The 23,714-nt window shown below is 30.4% G+C and overlaps 3 protein-coding genes across 3 annotated transcripts in view; 2 read left to right on the forward strand and 1 right to left on the reverse strand.

Moving 5' to 3' along the window:
* The window catches only part of Lhfpl (LHFPL tetraspan subfamily member 5 protein), a 93,664-nt gene that overhangs the window by 27,682 nt on the left and 42,268 nt on the right, over positions 1 to 23,714 (reverse strand). The gene's annotated exons all lie outside the window — the stretch shown is intronic.
* The window catches only part of Sano (CABIT domain-containing protein serrano), a 61,765-nt gene that overhangs the window by 18,193 nt on the left and 19,858 nt on the right, over positions 1 to 23,714 (forward strand). The window contains exon 3 of the mRNA XM_074243720.1: positions 15,500 to 15,582. The gene's annotated coding sequence lies outside the window, so the exon portion shown is untranslated. The remainder of the gene's footprint in view (positions 1 to 15,499; positions 15,583 to 23,714) is intronic.
* LOC141527860 (uncharacterized) lies at positions 1,417 to 2,028 on the forward strand. The gene has a single exon (XM_074243556.1). The coding sequence runs from the start codon at positions 1,428 to 1,430 to the stop codon at positions 1,992 to 1,994; it is 567 nt and encodes a 188-aa protein (XP_074099657.1). The 5' UTR covers positions 1,417 to 1,427; the 3' UTR covers positions 1,995 to 2,028.

The following is a 23,714-nucleotide window of genomic DNA, read 5'->3' on the forward strand; positions in this document are numbered from 1 at the left end:
AACTTCACTAATTATTTCATTTCATACAAAAAAATCCCAAAAAACGGAAGTTAAAATCTCGAATTCCCTAATTTAGACCCTAAATTACGAGTTTTGGTTTTCAAATAATTTTTTAAGGGGGATCACTCTATCAAATCGAGACTTATTATATGTCAATTTACTCGTAAAAATATCTACTTTTTTGTGATGTCATTCAAAATAATAATAAACCTCATTGAACCCAAAAAAATCCTAAAAAACCGAAATTATATCTGTCAGAAGGAAATCGAGTAGTTCAAATTTTGAATTATTTTTATTGTAAGCTTCCGGTAATCGAATCTACTATCATTATACCTCATTCTCTTCGTCTTGGAGCCTACTTTCAGGTAATTTTAATAAAAAAATCAAAAAACCCGGATTTCCCAAAAAAAATCTCAAAATAAAGAAAAAAAACAGCTGAGTTTAGCAGCAAGTGGGTCTTTAGTTGAAAAAAAAAAAAGTAGTATCGCTGTCTCTGTTCACGGAATTTGCCGTGTTGTGTTCTCTATTACCGGTCTAGCCTGTACCTGCCCACTAAACAAATCTCTGGCTATTACTTGCTCGACGTTATAACCGAACAGAGTGTAGTATTTGAGCTTGACGATGCCAGAGACTTGAGTCGAGAGTCGAGAGTCAAAAGACCCTAGACATATCTACTGTATCCAGTGTCCTGTTCTCGTCTACCTGGTACCTGGCGTCTCTGTTGCTCTTATTCGTATGCAGGAACAGGCCGTGTAGTGGATGAATATAATGGTCGACGTGGACGTGGATTGACCCTTGCGGTACTCCCACTAGTGTTGTCTTCGCCCATACTATCCTACTCCACACAGATATATATGTGTGTATAAGATTCACAACGCCTCTCTATAGTTAACTCTCTCACCCGGGCCACGTCGGGGTCATATTCTCATCGGCATCGATGCACATGCCGCCGCATAACAACAGCAATAGCAACGTGCTGAGAGAAGATACAAGAAACCTCTAGGATACTTAAGTAGTAGACCCAACGCCCGAAACCATTTCTATTATTTTTTTATTCTCATGACCTTAAGTGTCATCCTTTGTACCTTTTTTCATTGAAAAACCGATCTTTTAAATCCGACTTCGATTCCACCGACCTTCACGCTGCTAATGAATATTTAAATCTCTTTTTTATACTTTATTGAATCTGATAAAATACCGAGTTTTTAATTATTTTTTTCGAGTCCTTCTCAGAGGAAAAAAATTATTCTTTTGTACATCATTTTGTTCCTTGGAATGTCTACTTTTAGGTACAGCCATTTATTTTTGTGAAAAAAATTTTATTCATTGAAAAAATCCCGAAAAAGAAAAGTATCACATTAAATTCAATTTAAATTCTATCGAAAAAATAATTTTTATTTATGTTTTATTAGAAGGAGAGTCTTGCTATGAATATTAAAAAAAAAATGTCGACATTTTATTTTGCATTGATAGATTTCCATGAGTACTTTCTTCCAACCGGTACCTATGCTATCAAAGAATGGTCAGTGGCTCGAATCCGACCGGATCTGCCTGTCGGTTCGAAACATCACGTCACAAAACCTATTTGCCCGTGGGATCAACTGGAAAAAACTTACCAGAATTATTACAACAGAAAGTACCAAATATATGGGGTAGAATGGTCAGCGGGAACCATTTCATTGGAAGAGACTCGCCAATATTTGACGGATTTCCTCAGCAACGCCGCGATAGTTTACACCCGATCAGTCCAAAAAATAAATATACTAACCAAATTTCTAGACGTACAATTACAAGTCAGACCAGTAGACATTGATCCAGAGCTATGCCCGAAAGCTCGATCCGTCGTTGATTGCCAATTCCACAATATTTTATTCTCCAATTATTGCACTAAAGAAACCGTCAGCCAAATGTACCGTTGTTTGAAATCCCAAGTTAATTCATTGCAAGGTGAATCTAGTAAATCATTAAAGCGACGATTGAATAGCGATGATTGATCAATTTAAAAATTTTGTTATTTTTTTACGTTATATTAGACAAAAAAAATGAATAAATAATTTTTCTGCAAAAAAAATTGCTTTCTAAAAACAATATAGCGAATTTTATTTGTTTAAAAAAAAAAAGGTTTTATTAATTTTAACAATAGTATGCAGAGATATTTATTTTTAAAGGTTGAAGAAGACCGGAATTGATTCGCAGAAGCAATTTCTCTAAAATAATTACATACCGTCCTAGGCCGTTTCTTAAGGCCGTTTCTTTCTATAGAATAAAAAAAATACAAAATTATATGGAGAAAGGAAATTATTTTTACGAAATTACGATTGTAATAATAGAACTGGAATAATAGAAAAAAATCACAACCAACATATTTTCGTTTTTTTATGATTTTTTCGGGTAAATAAATTTTTGTTTTGCTAATTATTAGTTTGGGAAGAAAGTAGAAGTCCTGGGGAACAAAACGACCTAGGGTAAGTCTAATTTTATTGAGGCGAATAGTGGTAAAAAATTGTGAAAGTCTAAAAAGTTTGCTGATTTCATTTTTAGGAAGTAACTTTGGTTTTTTGGGATTTTTTTGATCAAATAAATTTTTTTGGGTAAAATCAATGTCTGTATCTTAAAGTAAATACTTTAACAAATAAAATAAGCTATCACAAGTTTATATTCAACCAATAGAACACTACGAAAAAAATGTTTGAAATTCCTTTAATTCATTTATTTACTCGAAACGAGTTAAATATTCCGTAGGTGGTAAATTGTCAAGATAAAAATAAATAAATACATTCGATTATATATTTTAAAAACACTCAAACTCGTTTAGCTCGAGTATAATTTGTCTTGCTTCAAAAACCGGATTGATAAAAAATTTCAGCTGGCTACCCATCTTGTAGGTTCCAAAATATTTTTATCCAAGATAAGGCTGTTGAATTCGCCTTCACCTAACTTATACCCGACACTTCATATGTCAGCAGATAAGCGATTAATGATTAACATTTTTTTGTGAAAATAAAAATGTTTTCTTACTCGAAATAATAAAATTTCATTCTTCAATATTTGACCGAGAATTTTGAATTTAAAGTTGAAAAGAAAATATTTTTTAACTTATTAATAATAATAATAATAATAATAATAATAATAATAATAATAATAATAATAATAATAAAAGATGAGTAGTGTCAGTTGTATTATTAGTAACGGACACGTATAAATAAAGTAAAGAATTCCAAAGTGTCTTTACATTATGTTATTACATCTAGTCGTTGAGTTGAATAGTGTTGTGTAGTGTAGGATAGTCTTAACTCTTGAGTCGGATTATTACACACGCAGTGTCAGAGTTCGAATCTTCAGGGCGTGTACTTTTAACAGTAAAAAATTTTTTTTATTCAATGTAAATAAAAATTTCATGAAATAATAATAGTTATTAAGTAACGGGTTTAAGGTCACCAATGTTATTTATTTAATTTTTTTTTTTTTTTTTCATCATTACTAATTATAATTACTGTGATAGGTAATTGAAATAAATTACTGTGTTTATCTCAACTATCAAGTATACAAATGATTTTTTTTCTGATTCGATAAAAAATTTTTTTAAATGAAAAAACAAATTTTTTTCAACAATCGAAACCCGTTAAATATTTTTTTGCACAGCCAATATTTTTTATTCGTACCGATAATAATCAAAAGTCGCTAGAAAAAGGTCTAATAATAATAACAGGAGTTAATAATAGAAACTTAAGCTCCCATGAATGGATAATATAAGTATTCGACCAAAGTAAGAATAAGAATAAGAATAAGAAGAAGAAGAAGAAGAAGCATATCATAGAAAATTCCATTGTAATCTTCATGATAGTCCTGAGAGCTCAGTCGGTGGGCATTGTGCCTTAGATTACATAGAATCTATCGTTTATTATAGTCCTCTATTCGACTGAATAGATAGATAAATAGCTGGTTATGTTGTATATCTACAATATTGTATATTATCCAACAATGAGACTAATAATAATAAAATAACAAGACGGGAGTTTATATGAAATGAATTAACCCATAGAGCTAACTACTGAATTGAGAAGTCTCTGAGGGTGAGTTATTCTTTATAAAAATCATTTTAAATAGATAACTGTTGATCATTCATGTTATTGCTTTCTAAGAAAGGTTTCCCACCTTCAAATAAAATTAATATTCTAACAATGTAAAAAAAATTATGAGAAACGTGCGAGCAAACTACGATTTTATCAGCCATTTCAAATTTTTTTCAATTTTATTATTTTCAATTATTTTTTCAATCCACTTACTGTCGAGTAATAGTGACTTATTATGGCTCATTTTCTTCGTATTGATGTCTAGTTTAAGATAGTTTGAGTCAAATTAACCAAATAATTGATAGTCATAGAAAAAATCCTAAAAAACTACAGAAACTACCAAAAACAGCTGTTTCTGTAGTTTCAGACTGTGACTGAAAATCTTGGTATCAAATGTAAAATTTCTAGAAATCATTGGTCAGTGACCTTCAGTATATCCCTAGAAATAATTGTACCAATGATTACATAAATCTGAAATTTGAAACCCCGAAAAAATCCCATTTTAAATGAATTTACTAGGAAAATCTGACCAACTACCGTATTAAGAAGTCTCTGAGCTAAAATATCTAACTGTTGATGATTAAACGTATGATTGCTAATTTCTTACAATAGTTTATGGTTGATTCGGTAGATTAAGCATGCCAGAATAAAAGTCCCCAGAGATGAAGAAGGCCAGGTAAGATGGCGATAGCCCTCACACGCTGCAGGCTAAAGTTATAGAGATAGGCTTATAAACCACCCGGACACTAGTTTCTCTCTATTTTATATCTCCTGATACTTTATACGTATATGTACTTATATTAGTATTAGTTGAGAGGTATAAGGACACACTGGATAAACTTTATGACGCTCGCGTGCATTACGGAACTTTATCTACTATTTGATGTCATCGCGGTTTGCTCAAAAAATTTACTTTTTTTCAGGTAGAAATATACATACGTTTTTTTTTCCTCTAACTTTTGCAATGTAACTGTTGTTTTTACAACTTTTTTTTCTTAATAGTTATTTTTGTTCAATAAACTGTTCGTTTCAGCTTTGAGTAGACAATTTTACAAGTAAAATAACTTGGGAGAAGTTTTTTTTAGAAATAATTTAAGTTCAAAAAGTCAATTTAACTAAAAACAAGCATACTCTCTGAAAGTTACTTTTATTTTTTAGGATTTTTTTCATGAAAACAAGTATCAATTTGAAAATAACTGGCTATACCTTAAAGAAGACATCTCAACGAACAAAATGATCTATAACAATTTAATTTTCGACCACTGGAAGCCAAAAAAAATCCTCCGTAAAAATCAAGTATTTAAATTCGCTCAATCTAAGGATAGTATCAACTTGTTTTAGGATTTTTTCAACGAAAGCAAACAGGTAGATCTTAAAACTTGATATCACGTCACAGAATACATTCTAACGAATAGATCAAGGCATAAAAGTTAGAGATTCGACCACGAGATCCTAAAAAAAATCCCATTCTCCCTGTAACACAAAATGAAGATGGACTTGTTGACATTTGCGGTTGGGAAATAGTACCTTGCGATCGTTAGTAAGTTGGCACTAGGTTACATCGACAAATAAATATAAAAATCGAAAGATCATTTGCTATATTAGAATTCTAACGCAATAACGGGGGTATAGATCATTGCGTTAAAACGTTCAATAGTCATTTAGCTGCAAATACCAGGGAGCAAGTATCATACTAACATTTAAATGCCAGTACCCGGGCCATCTCAATGTTTGTTTATATGCAGATAAACAAATGAACGATAAATAAATGAAATAAAATTGAAAGAATGGATTTTGAGTTGGGCACTCGGCATGGAGATCTAGGATATGTCTTTGTCTCAGTCTTAAATATTCTCTCATCGCATCTTATATATATTTATAGCGTAGTGTCTTGTTGTCATGCTTATTTTCCCTTTTACGACGACGACAGGCTCTCACTTTTGTTATACGTACAGGACAACGAACACGCTCCTCAAGGGGATGGCTATATTTATTACGTTATTTTACGCTCGGTAGCGCACGCCAGTGGATTCTCTCTCTCTCTCTCTCTCTCTCTCTCTCTCTCTCTCTCTCTCTCTCTCTCTCTCTCTCTCTCTCTCTCTCTCTCTTTCTCTCTCAGTCAGCTCTTTCGCTCTTCCACGGATCTTTCTTCATGTAACGAGCTACCTCATGTTGTATATAAACTTTACCTTATCATCTTTTATTCCCCATTTTTTTATTTTTTTAACTTTTATCTTTTTTGTCGTCCGCAAGTCTCATCCTTATTATTCTTCGTCTTCCCTTACCATCATTTTCTCGTCCTTATACCTATTATAAGTACGTCATATCCTTCATTTATTATCTACTAAAGTATTTATTCATTCACTTAAGTCCTCCCAACAATTACTTTTTTGTTTATGCTTTTTATAATAATTTATAGGAAAATTGTCGTACTTTCGAAAAATTGCTTCAGTAATTGATAGCTCATTTTCTCTTTTAAAAGGTGTACTTTAATACATATTTTATTCATTATGTTAAACTATTTTATCATATTAAATCTCGAGAACTCAATTACATTATTTCGCCGAAATTTTCGTTATTGTTTTTCAGGATTTTTTCTATGTTCTTATAAACGAAACTTCAATTGTTATAGCTCATTTTCTTCGTAAGAGTATCTACTTTAAGGTACATTCATTGATTTTAATCAAAAAAATTTTTAACATCCAAAAAATCTTAAAAAACAAAAGTAACTTTTGAAGAATTCCAAATTTAATCGAAAATGAGGATTTTAGATTTTCAATATTTTTTTTTTTAATGTTCCCAAGGTCAAAAGTAAACTTATTATAGCTCATTCTGTTTGTTAAAGTATCTCCTTTAAGGTGTATTTATTGATTTTAATCAAAAAAATTTTTATCATCCAAAAAATCTTAAAAAACAAAAGTAACTTTTGAAAAATTCCAAATTTAATCAAAAATGAGGATTTTAGATTTTCAATATTTTTTTTTTTTAATGGTCCCAAGATCAAAAGTAAACTTATTATAGCTCATTCTGTTCGTTAAAGTATCTCCTTTAAAGTGTATTCATTGATTTTAATCAAAAAAATTTTTATCATCAAAAAAATCCTAAAAAACAAAAGTAACTTTTGAAGAATTCCAAATTTAATAAAAAATGAGGACTTTAGATTTTCAATAATTTTTTTTTAAATGTTCCCAAGGTCAAAAGTAAACTTATTATAGCTTATTTTCTTTGTAGAAGTATTTAGTTTAAGATAAAATCAACAATTATTGAATCAATGCCAATTTTCCCAAAAAAAATCTTAAAAAAGTAAAAAGCACCGTAGGTCAATAATGACTAAAATAAAATAATTATAAAAAAGGATGAAGCTATTTCCTTAAAAGCATCAGTAGGAAGATAACTGGGGAGTTTAACAGGAATCTGACCTCTGGATCCCCGAAAAAATTCCATTTAAAATAAATCACAAGCATAATAAAGACTGAGATGTTTGTGAAAAGGCGATCAGCCCGTACGATCTCGTGTAGTGTCAAGCCTAGCTCTGGCAAACGTTGATTCCCGTACATGGATAGGCATTCTAGTTAGGATTTACACACTAATGCACACATAGACAACATAGACATTTATAAGGGTACCAAAGGAAGTGAAGTTCACTAACGTGCTAAGTTGACTATATATCTATCCTTACAGGCCTTACGGACGCCAGGCGTCGGTTGGCTCGTCCCGATGCCGCATCTAACGGTAGCCACTGGACTTTGTATGCGCAATCTTGCCATTACTTTTGTCTCTTTCTTTTTTCTCTCTCTTATATATATATATATATATATATATATATATATATATATATATATATATATATATATATATATATATATATATATATATATATATATATATATATATATAAATATCCAGCAGCAGCAGTAGCAGTAGTAACAGCAGCAGCATATCTAACAGTCTTCTGTCGGACAGGAAACGCCATGGAATACCTAACATTACAAGCTACTAGCATTGTTACGCCGCCTTAGGATGTTGCGCCTCTTGTCATTTGGCGTAAAAGCATGACCAAGAATTATCTAAGAACATTTTAATAACTACTTACTTGTTACTTATTTGTTCATCCAATCACTTGTCATTTCATCTACTGGTAACTAGCATTTCATACTTTTAATCATTTTTTTTTGTACTTTCCCTGGTCAAAAATAAACTTGTTATGGCTCATATTACCCCTTGTGATGTCTACTTCGATGTTCAAGAATTAATTTTAATAAAAAAAATTTTTTTCATTGAAAAAATTCCGAAAAACTGAAGTTACGCTCAAAAATCATCAAATTTCGATAAAAATGACACTTGTTGATATTCAATAATTTTTTTCTTGGTGATCGCGCAATCTAAACTTAATTTATTATACATAAAATTACTCGCCAAAATGTTCTCTACAAAATAAAATTTCGAGATTTTGAAAAAAAAATTTTTTTCACCAAAAAAATCCCAAAAAACTAGTCAGTGATCTGAAAACTAGGGAACTCGGCTAATTGGTCATAAAAAGTACTATGTAATTAAATATTGTAAAACGTCGTAAGATTAATCATGATTACAGTAAGAACATAAAGAAAGAATAAAAAAATAAAATAACGATACATCAGAAGTTAAATGAGCGTAGCAAATAAATTTAATTAGTAGTATAATATTTAGAGTGGTTACGGGTCGTAGTAGAGCATCGTTACTTGAGGGGTTTTATTGTTACATATACAATTTTAAATGCAAGTATGTATGTAGAAGTAGGTATTGTTGCTAAAGTGTTAGATCTTTTAAGAGACTAGTGTATCGGAGAGGAAAAGGCGGTACCTAAGGCAATTAGCGCATTATTTTTCCGTCGAGACGGTAGGCGCCATCGGCGTGAAGATCCAAATGATAGTTCTCTTTCAAAAATGCTCGGCCACGCGGTGAAAGAAGTTAGAAATTAATCCAGCCTTTACCATTATTATTCTTGTATTATGTGTGTTAAATTGCTAAGAATTCGCGGTTGAGGTCATTACCACACGCACTTTGCTACTTTTCTTTTATATCATTTTTATACGCTTCTCCAAGAGGAAATTCATTTGTACTGGCTTCTTCTCTTTGTAACACTTTGTTCTTTACTCTAGTAAAAATTAAAATCATTAAAATTAATATTTTCCCCAAAAAAATCCTAAAAAACGCCGAATTTTTTCAAAAAACGGCTTTTTTGACCAAATTACCCCAAAATCACCCACCAAAGAACTTTTTTCCAGAAATCATTGATCCGTTACCTCCAGTACACCCCTCAGAAGGTTCCTACTCAAGCAACAGCGAATCTGAATGCTAAAACCCCAAAAAAATCCCAATTAAAAAAGGAAAATGAATCGCTTTGATGGAAAAAATGGTCATTTATTAATCTTGCTCGCTGTATATAATAAGCAATGATTTGTACTCGATTCTAAAACAACATTTGTTAAGTTAGTTACGGTACTACGTTTCTAGTCGTCTATAGATCTCTTCGTAGAATCCGGCTTACGTTCCAAGATCCTGTTCGCGTCGTTTCGTGTCACCGCGACTAGTATCGCTCCTCGTTAATGCTCTCACTCATTCTATTTCTATTCCCTTTCTATCCAATAGCTGACTATTTTATCATTATTTTTATTTTTATCCCCAGTGTTATTTATTCTCTCATACTCTTCATTAATTTCCGACTAACGATCTAGACTATCTTTTATCCTTTAATTTAAACTTTAATCCGCTAACATAATCATAATCAAAATGATTATTATAATTATAATTGCGAGGATTTATCCGATAAATAAAATTAAAGTATGAATTAAAAAAAAAAAAAAATTGGTTTTATTTACCGATTACGATCTACTGAACCAGAATTTCTGGTTCCGCGACATTATTATTTCCGGATACATCTGGATTATCATCTCGAGTTTTCGAAATCGATGAACATGGAAAGGAGAGTAGATACTTTGTTGCAGATCGAATCCACATTGATCGAGCACTCCTACATATATATTGATCTAGTTCTTCCACTCACGATTTATATTTATATATGTCGATGATTTTCTTGGCCTTCTCCTCGAGAACTGAAGGTATAAATTATTAACACGATGACAGAGGGTGCTCCCGCCCTCATAGAAATGTCTCGTGATACTTTCAAATAAAACATTATATGGTATTTTTAGTTATTGTTTTTATTTCTTACGAAAGGTACGTCCTAACAATTTATTTTAACCGTAGGCAATGACTGTAAATCAATGGATTTGGCAGCTAAATAAAAATCTTTAATTATTCTGTCAATCGCGGCACAAGAAATTGCTAAAATACTTTTTTATTGAGCCTTGGGGGGACAGTGACACATTATCTCGGTTTTAATTATTTTTTTCCACTTCCGGTGGCTCTAAATCCACATCAAGGGCGTCATTTTCTTTCTTGTGATGTCTACTTTGATGGGCTACTGATTAAAATATTCAATACCCGCATTCAATACATGGTAGTTTAAAAAATCCCAAAAAACTAGATTTACATGATAAATTTGAATTTTTCACGTTTTGATCGATGATTTTTTTTATCTTTCTGTGGATGAAAATTAACTTGCTATAGCTCATTTGCTTTGTCTTGACTTCTAGATTAATTTTCTGCTAGTCAAAATAGCAAAAAATTCGGTTAACACCAAAAAAATCCCAAAAAACCAGAAAAAAATGCTAAAAACTCCATTTTTTGTCTTTTGACCAGAAATTTTTGGACTTAATGATAAATTTCTAGAAATCATTGATCAGTTACCTTCAGGACATACCGAAAAATAAAGTTACGAAGTGAAATACAAATCCGATGCTACAAACCCCAAAAAAATCCCATTTCAAAGAAGCATAAACCTGAAACCGGAGTATTTCACAAGAAGTGGGTATTTTCTGGCACAAAAAGGTAAATCCCGACGCTTCGACTTTCTCTGAAATGTTATTTTTTGCATGTATTTATTTACATTGCCCATAAATATCTATTTACATTGTCGTTAATCTTTAAACACGGTAAATGAGATCACGAAATAAGATCACCGATGATACAATACAGCTCTCTCGTGTATCCGAGTTTGAGTAAGTGTACGTCTGTGTATATAGAGTTAAGGACGATCAATATGTTATAGGGAACCGTTAGGATTTAGATCGAGTCTGGGTTGGGATTGTGGTTTATGCAACTACACTAAATCAAATATTAAGCCAATAAAGATACTAAAACAATCATGATGATGATGATCACCATCATCATCATCATCATCATCATCATCATCATCATGCTAGAGATCTCTGATTACTCTTTATTACGCTCTTGAACTGGAATTTTTATTATCTTCGCAAAAGACACGGTTGATAACCCGGAAACAGCTTTAACGCTCCAAAGAATTAGAGTGTAAAAAAATTTTATTGGGTCTGAAGGTTACCTCTCTGAATATTTTATAAGGTATCATATTATTCTTCTTTTACTGGATCAGAATCAAATTCTTTTTTCTTTTCTTTTAATTTTATTTCTCTTTCTGATTACATGTAATGTTGTGGATTTTCCAGTTAGTTGTTATTATTTTTATTATTATTCTTTAAGACGAGTGTCCAAGAGGTCGTTGCGATGGCGCCAAAGAGATCGGATTGCGTCATTGTCCGCTAACCACGACGCGGAACGTTGTTCGGAACTTAAACTCTCTCTCTCTCTCTCTCTCTATATATATATATATATATATATATGTATATATATATATATATATATATTTGCATAATCTGAGAGTTTGAATCAAATTGCACGAATGAAATGCGAAGCCCTTGAGATCTCTAAAGCTGATTGCAGAAAGAGCGCGTTGACATTTTTAATTAAATACTTACTGTTTAAGCTACTGTTATAAACTTCTTTTCATATGCTTCCCCGTTATGGAATATTTGATTATTTTTAAAATGATTATTTTCGGGCTTCCGGAAGTCAAAAATTTAATTGGTGTAGGTCATCTTATTCCTTGGAACCTCTTCTTTGTAGTCCTACCACTTACTTTAATAAAAAAAATTTTATTTCTCAAAAAAATCCCAAAAAACTATAGACAACTTACAAAATTGTCGATTTCGGACGAATGAGACTACTTTCAATTTTCAATATTTTTTTTCATACCCTTCCTTTGATGAAAACTACTGTTCTTATAGGTTGTTATGTCCGCAAAGATGTCTACTTCAATGTCCTACTAATTATTTTAATCAAAAAAATTTTTTTCGTAGAAAAAATCCTAAAAAACTAAAAACACTTTTCAAAACTATCGATTTCGAAAAAATTAGACTTCTTTCAATTTTCAATCTTTTTTTTCATAACTTTTTATTGATAAAAAAACCTTTTGCTATAGATCATTTTGTTCGTTAGAATGTCTACTTTAAGGTCCTACCACTCACTTTAATGAAAAAAATTTTATTTATCAAAAAAATCCTAAAAAAACTAAAGATACTTTTCAAAACTGTCAATTTCCAGCAAATTAGACGACTTTGAATTTTTAATCTTTTTTATCATACCATTACCTCGATGAAAACTATTTTCATGATAGGTCATTTTGATCGTTCAAGACTCTACTAAACGGTAGTACTAATGATTTTAACCAAAATAATTTTTTTCATGTAAAAAATCCCAAAAAAGTCGCCTAGAATCATCCCCAACGAAGCTGAAACCTCCTTAAACAGTGATATTGCGAATATTACACAATTTTACGGTAGTAAAACTTGGAGTTGATCTTAATAATAGTAGTGTAACATTGTTGGCTCATCACTCGGACGTATCCAGCAACCAAATCTCCTCTTATACAATTGAAAATAAAAAAATCGCTGAATGTAAATGAGCTGGTGAATGGCTCTGCGATGCGTGGCGATCAAGGTAGAGGTCGTAGTACTCGTTATATTACACCAGAGTTATTTCCCGCCATTCCATTATATTTCTCATATATATATATATATATATATATATATATATATATATATATATATATATATATATATATATATATATATATACAATATTTTTAACCTTAACTTTTATTTAAACTGCACGCAAGAGCGCCTTCCGTGTCGACTAGACGCACTTTCGAAGTCACTTTCGCACAAGGAATCGAGTGCATCGACGGGTTTGTCCATTTAAATTCAAATTAAATAAATAAATATATTAATTTATTATTATTCCAGGCAATTTACTTCCATAAAAATCCAGGATAGTGATTGTAGGAATAAAAATTTAAATATTTAAGAACTAGTTTAATCTAATCAAACGCTAAATTAATTTTACTTTCTATTCCGGTTTACTGCGACCTATGGTAAACTCTCTAGGTCGGGGTTGAGGAATTTATTTATCCTCATGTCGACGACCTCTGCTTAACAATAATATATTTTTTTATTTATATTCATGTCTCGTTATAATACCTTTTTTTCCACGGACGTATATAATACATACTTTAGTCTTACGACTTTCAATTTAGTATTACGTCATTATTGTTATTATCGCAGACTCAACTTTCCCACATTTCATTTCCCTATTGACGTCATGCGATGTCAATTCTGAGGCTTTTTCATAAAATCCGCGAAATCGCTCGAAAAATTGAGATTTATTGCGATAAAAAAAATTATTGAGGCATCATTCAGTCCCTGAAGAAGTCTTTGTTAAGATGCAGATAAAAATTTTTCCAAAAAAAATTTAGTTCGTCAAAAAAATCCTAAAAAATAGACGTTATTTACAAAGAATTGTATAATTTCATAGAAATTATGATTTTAAATCTTCAACAGTAATTTTTTCGGGGTTTCTATGGTCAAAAATACTTTTATTATAGCTTGTTTTGTTCGTTAAAGTATTTATTTTAACATCCATTCATTGATTTTAACGAAAAAAATTTATTTCATCAAAAAAATCCTAAAAAACAAAAATCACTTTTGGCACACATTTATTTCGAATTGCATCAGAGTTAATTTGAAGGTAAAAAATGACTTAAAAAAACCCACAATCGTAATCCCACGTCTTGGATTTATAAATTTATTAACTGAGTTTGGTAATAAAAATGTTTGAATACTCCGTAATTTAATTTTGTTTTGTAAATAAAAAATTTATATTACGACTATCAAAATAATTTGTTCCCAAAAATCCGGAAACGCTGGAACGAGTTTTTCGAGGATTACAAAACATGTCATTGACCCGCGGCCGAGCGAATAAAACTCGATCTTAAGAAGTTCAAAGAATAAGCTGAAGAGTATTAGGCATAAATTAAACCTACATGATCAAGGGTTGTTTATTTTTGTTTTTAATTTTTGATTATAATCGAGATTATTAAAATAATTAAGCGGACAAATGTCTCGATGCAAGGTGCATTTATTTATTATTAGTATATATATATATATATATATATATATATATATATATATATATATATATATATATATATGTGTACAAATAAAATGACAATGTAAGTATATGGTCTGAAGAGTATAAAGAGACATGTAAAACGGTTTAGATTCAGTAGATAATCTAACCTTCGTCATAGTTTACCGAGCACGACGCCGGTTCCCTCTTTACTTATTTTTTACGGCGGTCAGGATATTATGCCGTGGTTTTTATGGATCTTATTTTTCCACGCATGTGTTTCACCTGCATTAACGCACTCTCTTTAAGGCTGCTTGTAACATGGAGATGAGCTCTCGGTAAAAACTTTCAGAGCTAGAATCCCTTTTTATTTAATATTTATTTATGTTAACGAGGATAAAAATGTTTAAACTACATATTTATATAACGCTTTTCGTTCGTTGGAGCCTCGACTCACCAGTAAAGTCTTTTATATTAAAAGTAAACTATTTTTTTTATTATAAAAACTCCGACTTCCATCGAAACAGGCTTTTGTTGATTTTCAATATTTTTTTCTATACCGTTCCATGCATCAAATATAGAGTTATTATATATTATTTTATTCCTTAAAATGTCTACTTTAAGGTAGTATTTATGGTTTTGATCAAAAAAATTTTTTCATCGGAAAAATCTCAAGAAACTAAAAATACTTCTCAAAACTTACGATTTCAAGAAAATTAGACTACTTAAAATTTTTAATATTTTTTTTCATGTAGTTCAACGAATGAAATATGATATTATTATACATCATTTTATTCCTTGAAATGTCTTCTTTAAGGTCATATATATATAACTTTACTAAAAAAAAATTTTTTTCCCCAAAAAAATCGCGAAAAACAAAACTAACTTTCGCTAAAATTCACACATTATAAATTCTCACTAAATTACAGTCTTAAAAAATGAGCTTGAGTATCACGTTAAATCCTTCTATACGCATAAACAACAATTACAGAATATTAACCAACAATCTCCATAGTTACCAGAAACGCTAAATTACAATAATTAAATCTTTAAACTTTCAGGTCCATAAAGAGATTCATCACGTCTTATGTCAGTAGATCGAGCGAGCCCCAGTAGCACGCTCGAAATTGCATCAAGCTTTAACGTAAGTTTATTATTATTATAATTATTATCATTATTACTACTATTATCATTATTATTATTTTAATCATAAACGTTGATATTTAATTGCGGATGAAAATTCTCTCAACGTTTAGTTTGTTGTGTCCTCGAGGGCACGTTTGCAGTTAACGACCGTTTCTTACAAGATTTATGTTCTTCTACACCCTGAATAAATAAATAAATAATTAATAACAAAAACTTTAATTCGTAATATATCAACACGTTATTCATTTAAATAAACGCGATAATTAAAAACTATTTTTTCCTTTAATAAATCCCTAAAAACTTAAGATATTTTTCAAAACTTACGATTTCGGATAAATTAGACCACTTTTGATTTTCAATCTTCTATTTCATATTGACCCTCCGATAAAAATGAACTTTGTTATACCTCATTCTATTCCTAAAAATGTCTACTTTAACTAAAATTCATTAGTTTTAATAAAAAAAATTTTTTTATTTGAAAAAATCCCGAAAAACTAAAGATACTTTTCAAAAATGACGATTTCGATCGAATTCGGCTACTTTAAATTTTCAACCTTCAATATAAAACTGTTTCTTTGATGAAAGTCACTATTATTATAGGTCATTTTATTCCTTAAAATGTCTTCTTTACGGTACATTAATTGATTTTAATGAAAAAAATTTTTTTCACCAAAAAAATCCTGAAAAACAAAAGTTACTTTCGAAATCTTCATATTCCGACTAAAATAGACTTTTGAATTTTCAAATTTTTTTTTATATTGTTCCTGAGGTTAAAAATAAACTTATTATATATCATTTTATTTGTCAGAATGTCTTCTTTAAGGTCCATAAATTAGTTTTGGAAAAAAGCGTCTTATTCATAGAAAAAATCCCAGAATTCAATATCGGAAGGTAACGAATTAATGCGTTGGTTTTGGATTGCTGCAACATTTATGGGACGAAAAAGAAAAAAGAACTGTTTCTACCTTGAAAGTAATCAACGTATCTAATAACTCAGCTTTACAATGTAATTTAAATCAATCTCTCAGTACCGTAGATTGAAAAAAAGTTAATTAATGCAACGATAACTATAAACCCGCATTTAAATTTATCAAAATGAGGGAGATCTCGTGTTCGCGGATGGCATTATCCTCGGAGAGCCTATGCGGCTCTCCTTGGGAGAAGAGAGGAGGGGGTTATTACACGCCTTGAAGGCAATTTCGGTAAGATAAGGAAGCGTTAGCAGTTACATCTCATCTAATGTACCTTGACTCAACTCTGGTGCAGGTACTGGAATGAGTCTCGAGCTCGGAGATGAAAATGAGGGCTATGATACTACACCAGGTATTATACGAGTTATGGATTACAGGCGGCATTTATTCGTTATCCGTTTAATTAGGCGCGAGACGTCAATGGTCTATTCAGCATCACTATTTTCTCAACATGCATTTAAAATTTTTTTTTTTTTTTTTTATACTGTATACCGTGCCAAGTTCCATACCAAGTGCTCAATAATGTACGCGTGAGCGTTAGCCCCATGAATTTAAATGCTAAATGGGCGGGATGAGCGGAGTTGAGAGATTTATTGAGGATACGTGATGGCTTGCTTATCAAAAAAAAAAAAAAAAAAAAAAAAATTATTGCTATTAACGATCGCTTGACGAGTAAATTTTAAAGGGAAAATTATCTTTATTACTCCTAAAAAAAGGTTTATTTATTAAACGGTAAATTGGTATCAAGATTTAAGAAATTCAGAACTATTGATCGTTAACGATAGATCGAAAATTTGATAATTTCGACGGAAATAGACTTCTTTTATTTTCAATATATTTTTTATCCTATTCTGTTTATAGAATATAACATTGTTATAGATCATTTTGTTCCTTGAAAAGTCTACTTTAAGGTAGTGTCAATGATTTGAACGAAAAAAATTTTTTTCCCCAAAAAAATCTCGATTAAAGTAACAACCCTATAAAAAACATATCGAATTAATGTTGTAGCGAATGTTTGTGATTTCTATAAATAATTCCAAGGTTCTCTCATGAACAATAATCTCACTTGTAAGTATGTACTATAAAGATTGAAGGCACATAAAAGTTTAAAAATGTTATCCCGTGCAATTATTTATAATCTAGGATAGTAAATGCATAAAGAGTATATTAGAAGACACGATAACTATTTAAAACGGATGTCCACGAGGAAGTTTAAAGGAATAGCTTTGGTTGTTACATGTCGTAAAAATTTACGGTGTTTGCGTGTCAAGAAGTTCTTTTCTATTGTACGTTAACTTGAGTCACGAAGTCCCAGAGAAATAAACCCGACGTTATTTATTTAAATCTCGACTCGCAACTTTGGATCGCCGGGAAAAAAAAAAAAAAAAAAAAAAAAAAAAAACACGTATAATATTTATATATATTTTATATATATATATATATATATATATATATATATATATATATATATATATATATATATATATATATATATATATATATAAATACTAGTGCTCAACGAAACCGAACTTTATTATTAAAATTAAAATCGGGATTTAGAGTCAAATTCGGCTGATACTCTCCGGCAGATGATTAACTTAATATAAATTGCATGGATATAACGCGTAGGCGTTTAATCGGTGATTTTATTTCGGGCTTTCTGCCTTTCAACACTCTTTTTTCAGGGGGTTTCTTTTTCTCCTCAATATTTTATCCCCACGATGAGTTTTAGTGGTTAAAACACTCCTGGGCGACCGACGACGTCTTTAAACCGCAGACATGCCCAAAGAATCCGCTGATTGCCCTTTTTTATTTTTAGTCACCGCGCCCTGCAGTGGCGTCACTATAAATTATTGCTTTTAATTATTTAAGATGGGAATTGTTTCCTTTAGTATTTCATTCAATCTTCCGTGATAGCTGTGCATAATTCTTTTCGTTCGAAAAAAATACTTTACAATCATAAATACAATAATTTTTGCGGAAAAAGTATTTTTCATCCAAAAAATCTCATAATTAGAGTACTTTTAATTTTCGATCTCTCTTTTTAAAGTGTTCCGTTAATGGAAATAAGTCTTATTATAGGTCATTTTATTTGGTGAAATGTCTACTTTAACGTACATTCATTGATTTTAATCAAAAAAATTTTTTTACCAGAAAAAATCCTAAAAAAAGTAACAAAACTTTGCAAAATTGACAATTTAACGAAATTAGACTATTTTCTATTTTAAATCTTTTTTTTCATAGAGTTTTTTTAATGAAAATTACTCTTGTTATAGGTCATTTTATTTATTGAAATGTCTACTTTAAGGTACATTCATTGATTTTAATCAAAAAAATTTTTTCACCAGAAAAAATCCTAAAAAAGTAAAAACACTTTGCAAAATTGACGATTAGACAAAATTAGATTACTTCTTATTTTCAATCTCTCTTTTTATACAGTTACGTGAATGAAAAGAACTTATGTTATAAATCATTTTATTCGTTAAAGTGTCTATTTTAAGGTAGTATCAATGATTTTTACAGAAAAATTTTTTTTCTAAGAAAAAATCCTAAAAATGTAACAACACTTTGCAAAATTGACGATCAGACGAAATTAGGCTACTTTCAATTTTGGATCTCTTTTTTCATGCATTGCTTCGATGAAAATAACTTTTTTTATAGACTATTCTAATCGCTGAAGTGTCTTCTTTAAGACCATACCAATGATTTAAATAAAAAAAGTAAATTTCCTAAAAAAAATCCTATAAAAGTAAAAATATTGCAAGCAATTGATGAAGAAAAGTAATTAAAAGTTAACGAGACTGAAAGTAGTTAAGTTAGCAGTTAGCCAAATAAAAGTGAGTGCATTGACCTGTTACCGGGTACCCGGTACCGGGAAAATATATAAACATATATAAACAGTACTACGCCACTGCTCTTCTCTCTATATACTATATAGTATATAGTATACCGAGAGTGCATATACGAAAAAAGGAGGAATTAAATAAAAAAAATATCATCGGCGAACACTTTCCAACCAAGTCAACGTTCTAACCGCGTTTCGGGCAACGTACCTGTATTCTGCTGTATACGTACCTGGTTGTACGTGTATATATTTGTGTATATAAAAGAGATAAGAGTGTGGTAGCTCCCGAAGAGGTACCGACTACACAACCACCCGTTGTAGTTTTTGTAGTGGTAGTGGTAGTGGTAGTGGTACTAGTACCTGTACCTGTACTGGGTACGTCCTTGGTCCGTGTCAGTGGCATAGACCATACAGGGTTTCTTCAAGGTCGCACCAAACGAACCTCCCCGAACTCATCCGAGTGTACTCACCAGTTACACTACCTTTTATTTATATTACCTTTGCTTAACTCTAACTTAACTCGCTGGATTATATCCTATCCCTATCAGTATTCCCACTGCAACCCGATCCAATTCAATCCAATCAAACTTTTCTTATTCTTTACACTCTAGTACTCGCAAACCCACATTAATACATAGATATATATGAGTTTATATGTATGTATCAACGTGTTTTTTTTGTCTACTTTAAGGTCTTGCCATCAATTTTTGCAAAAAAAATTTTTTTCATCGAAAAAATCCTAAAAATCCAAAGACATTTTTCAAAAACACTGAATTCGAGTGAATTAGGCATCTTTTGATCTTCTATTCTTATTTTAGTGTTTTCTTCATAAAAAATAAACTCATTTCAGATGATATTCTTCGTAAAAATGTATTATTTGAACCAGTACTGTTGATCATAGATAAAAAAATTTAATTAATATCAAAAAAAAAAAAAAAAAAAAAAAAACAAAGCCGCAAATTGACAAGTTAATTCCGTTGATTGAACCGGGATGAAATACAACCGTTATCTATTAATTCATAACACGCGATCATTTTTTTCGAGCAAACGTGAGGATAATTAAATATTTATATTTATATAACAAATATTATTTATCAACGGTTCAGTTGAGACAAATTGCCACCTCGATTTTTTCTCCCAGTGACCTCCACCCCGCTCTTTATTACCGTGAGCTGTCTATTTTATTCTTCAATGTTTTAAATGATGAATAGCCGTATGATCTAGACAAAGTTGATTTGAATTTTTAAAAATTACTAAAACTAATTAATCTTGCAAAAAATTAATTTACATTGTTATTTTTTCTTCTAACGCTCGATTAACGGAGGTTCCTTGTTATGAAGTATAACGGTGACGATTGCTGAATCTATTTGGAACAATTATTCTCCTGTTTAGCTGATCGATCTTTAGCTGTTTGACCAACTTGTTATTTTATCTTGATCTACGATGACTATTCAATTTGTTATAATATAAACGTCTTTAACTCCTTATTTTTTTTTTTTTTTTTTTTTTTTTTTTTCGATACTAACATTTTTTATGCTGTCAATAATCTATAGATCATTGAATCATCTTAGTGCAAAAAAAATATTTTTTTTTTTTTTTTTTATATTTAAATGATTTCATTTTACTTCCGGTGGTGCAAAATAAACTTTTAATACGTCATTTTCTTCGTTATGACATCTACTTTAACAAAAAAATTATTTCAATATTAAAAAAAATTTTTGTCTTTGAAAAAATACCAAAAAACTATAAAAAAACGGTAAAAACAGCTGATTTTTGAAATTATATGTAAAATTTAAGGAAGAAATAAATAATTTCTAGAAATCATTGATCAGGGACCTTCAATACACCCCAAGCAATAATTTTACAGAGTTTAAAATTAATTGGTAGCTCCAAACCCCAAAAAAATCTCATTCTAAAGTCGTTATCTACGATAAATAACAGTAAAACGGTGTAAACTAATTAATAAGGGATCCATATTAATATAAATTTGTATTTTTATATGAATATAAGCGTATCAGTAAAAATGATTAATATTAATGATAATTAGTGAATAAATAATTAATTGTAAAGTGGAAGGTTTCGTGTGAACATGACCTGAGACTGAGATAATAATAATAATCAACGGCGTCTTTTAACATAATTTTTTCCTCATATTATATATATTTTCTTTATACCAAACACATTAACAAGTGAACAGAGTGGATTTTATTAATTGCAATATATGTATAGTACCCAGTGTTAGTCTTAGCGTTAGCACATGCGTATCTTTACGGAATCTCAAATGATTGCGGAATTCCTGGGTCTAAGCCGGGCAAAACATATAAAAAATGAGTAGAGTGTTAGGAATAAAAAAGAACCGGATAAAAGTTAAGTTGAGTAAATAAAAGAGCCACAGATCGACGTACTTGGATAAGTAGACAATCCGTCTCCTTCTACTTCCAATGAGTAGCATAGTGAGTTGTGAGTTGTGAGTAGCGAGTAGTTGTACCAGTAGTAGGACTACATACACCGAACACCGACGGTTAGACGGATAGACGGTTCTAACGATGACGATCATGAGAAGAAAGACCAGAATTTAACCGTAGGGAGAAAATACGCCTGAGAATAAACAAGACGCGATTAACCAACCGGGGTTCACGTGTCGCTATTACCGTTGCCGCGACATATTTCTCGGGAATAAACTATAACCTCCTACCTCCTACTATATATTTCTTTTTTTTTCGCTTTGTTTACTTACGCGCTTATGGATCTAACGGGCTGATTATTTCCGCATTTTTTTTTTTTTTTTTTTTTACATAACTTTAAGCAAAATTTGATCAATTTTTCTATAAGTTTTCATAGATAATAAATTTTAAATGGGATTTTTTTGGGGTTTGGAGCTTTAGATTGACTTTAAACTCCGTAAGTTTATTCTTGGGGATGTACTCTAGGTCACTGATCAATGATTTCTAGGAATTTTACTTTCAATCCCAAAATTATAGGTATATTTTTAAAAATCAGCTGTTTTTGGCTATTTTTGATAGTTTTTCGGGATTTTTTTTTATGTTTGAAGCTTCCGATTGATATCAAACTCTGCAATTATCTTCTTTGGCCGAAAATGAGACTATTTAAGTTCAAAAATCCCCCAATAACTAATTATTTACAAAAGCTGATGATAAATCGCGTGAAAATATCAACCACTCAATCAATAACGAGCCGTTAGGTCCTTATACGATTAATCGTGGCTTCTTGTACTCTTCTGCACGTACTTATCATCATTATTATTATCACCATCACTCAGATATACAGTTCACCGGGTCACAATTATTAATACCCGCAGCTAGAGCCATTTTTGTCGTGGTATTATACACGGCTCCACCTTCCATTCAGTTATTACTTGTTAAAAAAATCGAGACTGGATCGACCGTTAGAATTTAATTATTAGCCTGGTGCATGCAACAAATTTTAAATTTCACCACTATTATTATCAATTTAAAAGAAAATCATGAAAGATCAAATGTCTGATGTCTGAATTTATTATTTATTATAAATATTGTTAATAATTAATAATTATAATTTTTTTTTTTTTTTTTTTTTTTTCAATTTACCGTTAGATTATCTAATTATTTAACGGTGCAAAAATTCTATTTTAATACAAGTATTATTTTAACATTAAATAAAAGTGAGGGAAAACGAGACAAGAAGAAAATTGTCGAGATTAAGTAGTCGAATAAATAACTAGCTGATGGTGGATCGCGGCAAGAGTTATTGGTGTTTCCGCGTTCTCTTTGAATTCTCAGTCCTCGAGAGTAATTTTGATTTTTACCCAAATAATTGTCAATTTTTCGCAAAAATGCTTTTAAATGGCGGAAAAAAATTTTTTTTTCAACACCTAAAAATGTCGTTGGTTAGGAAATTTTCCGCTCTAAAAAAAAGTACTCTTGTAATTTTTCGGTAGATCTAATTGTTGATGAGTAATAACAAAAAAACTGACTGACGATATAAAAACAAGGCGACTATTAATTTTTTTTTTTTTTTTTTTTTTTTTGAGACAAAAATTTAAATAGACATTATTTATATTGTAATAACCTCTTGGAGAATATGTAATAGACATATTATCTTTAGATTTAATGTAATGAGAACAGGATTCCTCGGTCGATAGCGAGTAGTTAATAAAAAAAACCCGAGTTAAGATTGAATATCTCTAATTCTATGAGATTCTAATCGAGTTTATTTATTCAAATCTCCGTGATAATTACAATTATATCTCGAAAAAAACGATTTCAAACGCTGATTGAATATATATGTTATAAAACGATTGAATATAATTCGAGA

Source organism: Cotesia typhae, unplaced genomic scaffold, assembly GCF_013202065.1.
Source record: "Cotesia typhae breed Kobodo isofemale line unplaced genomic scaffold, CoteBio_Ctyphae contig_413, whole genome shotgun sequence".
Taxonomy (NCBI): domain Eukaryota; kingdom Metazoa; phylum Arthropoda; class Insecta; order Hymenoptera; family Braconidae; genus Cotesia; species Cotesia typhae.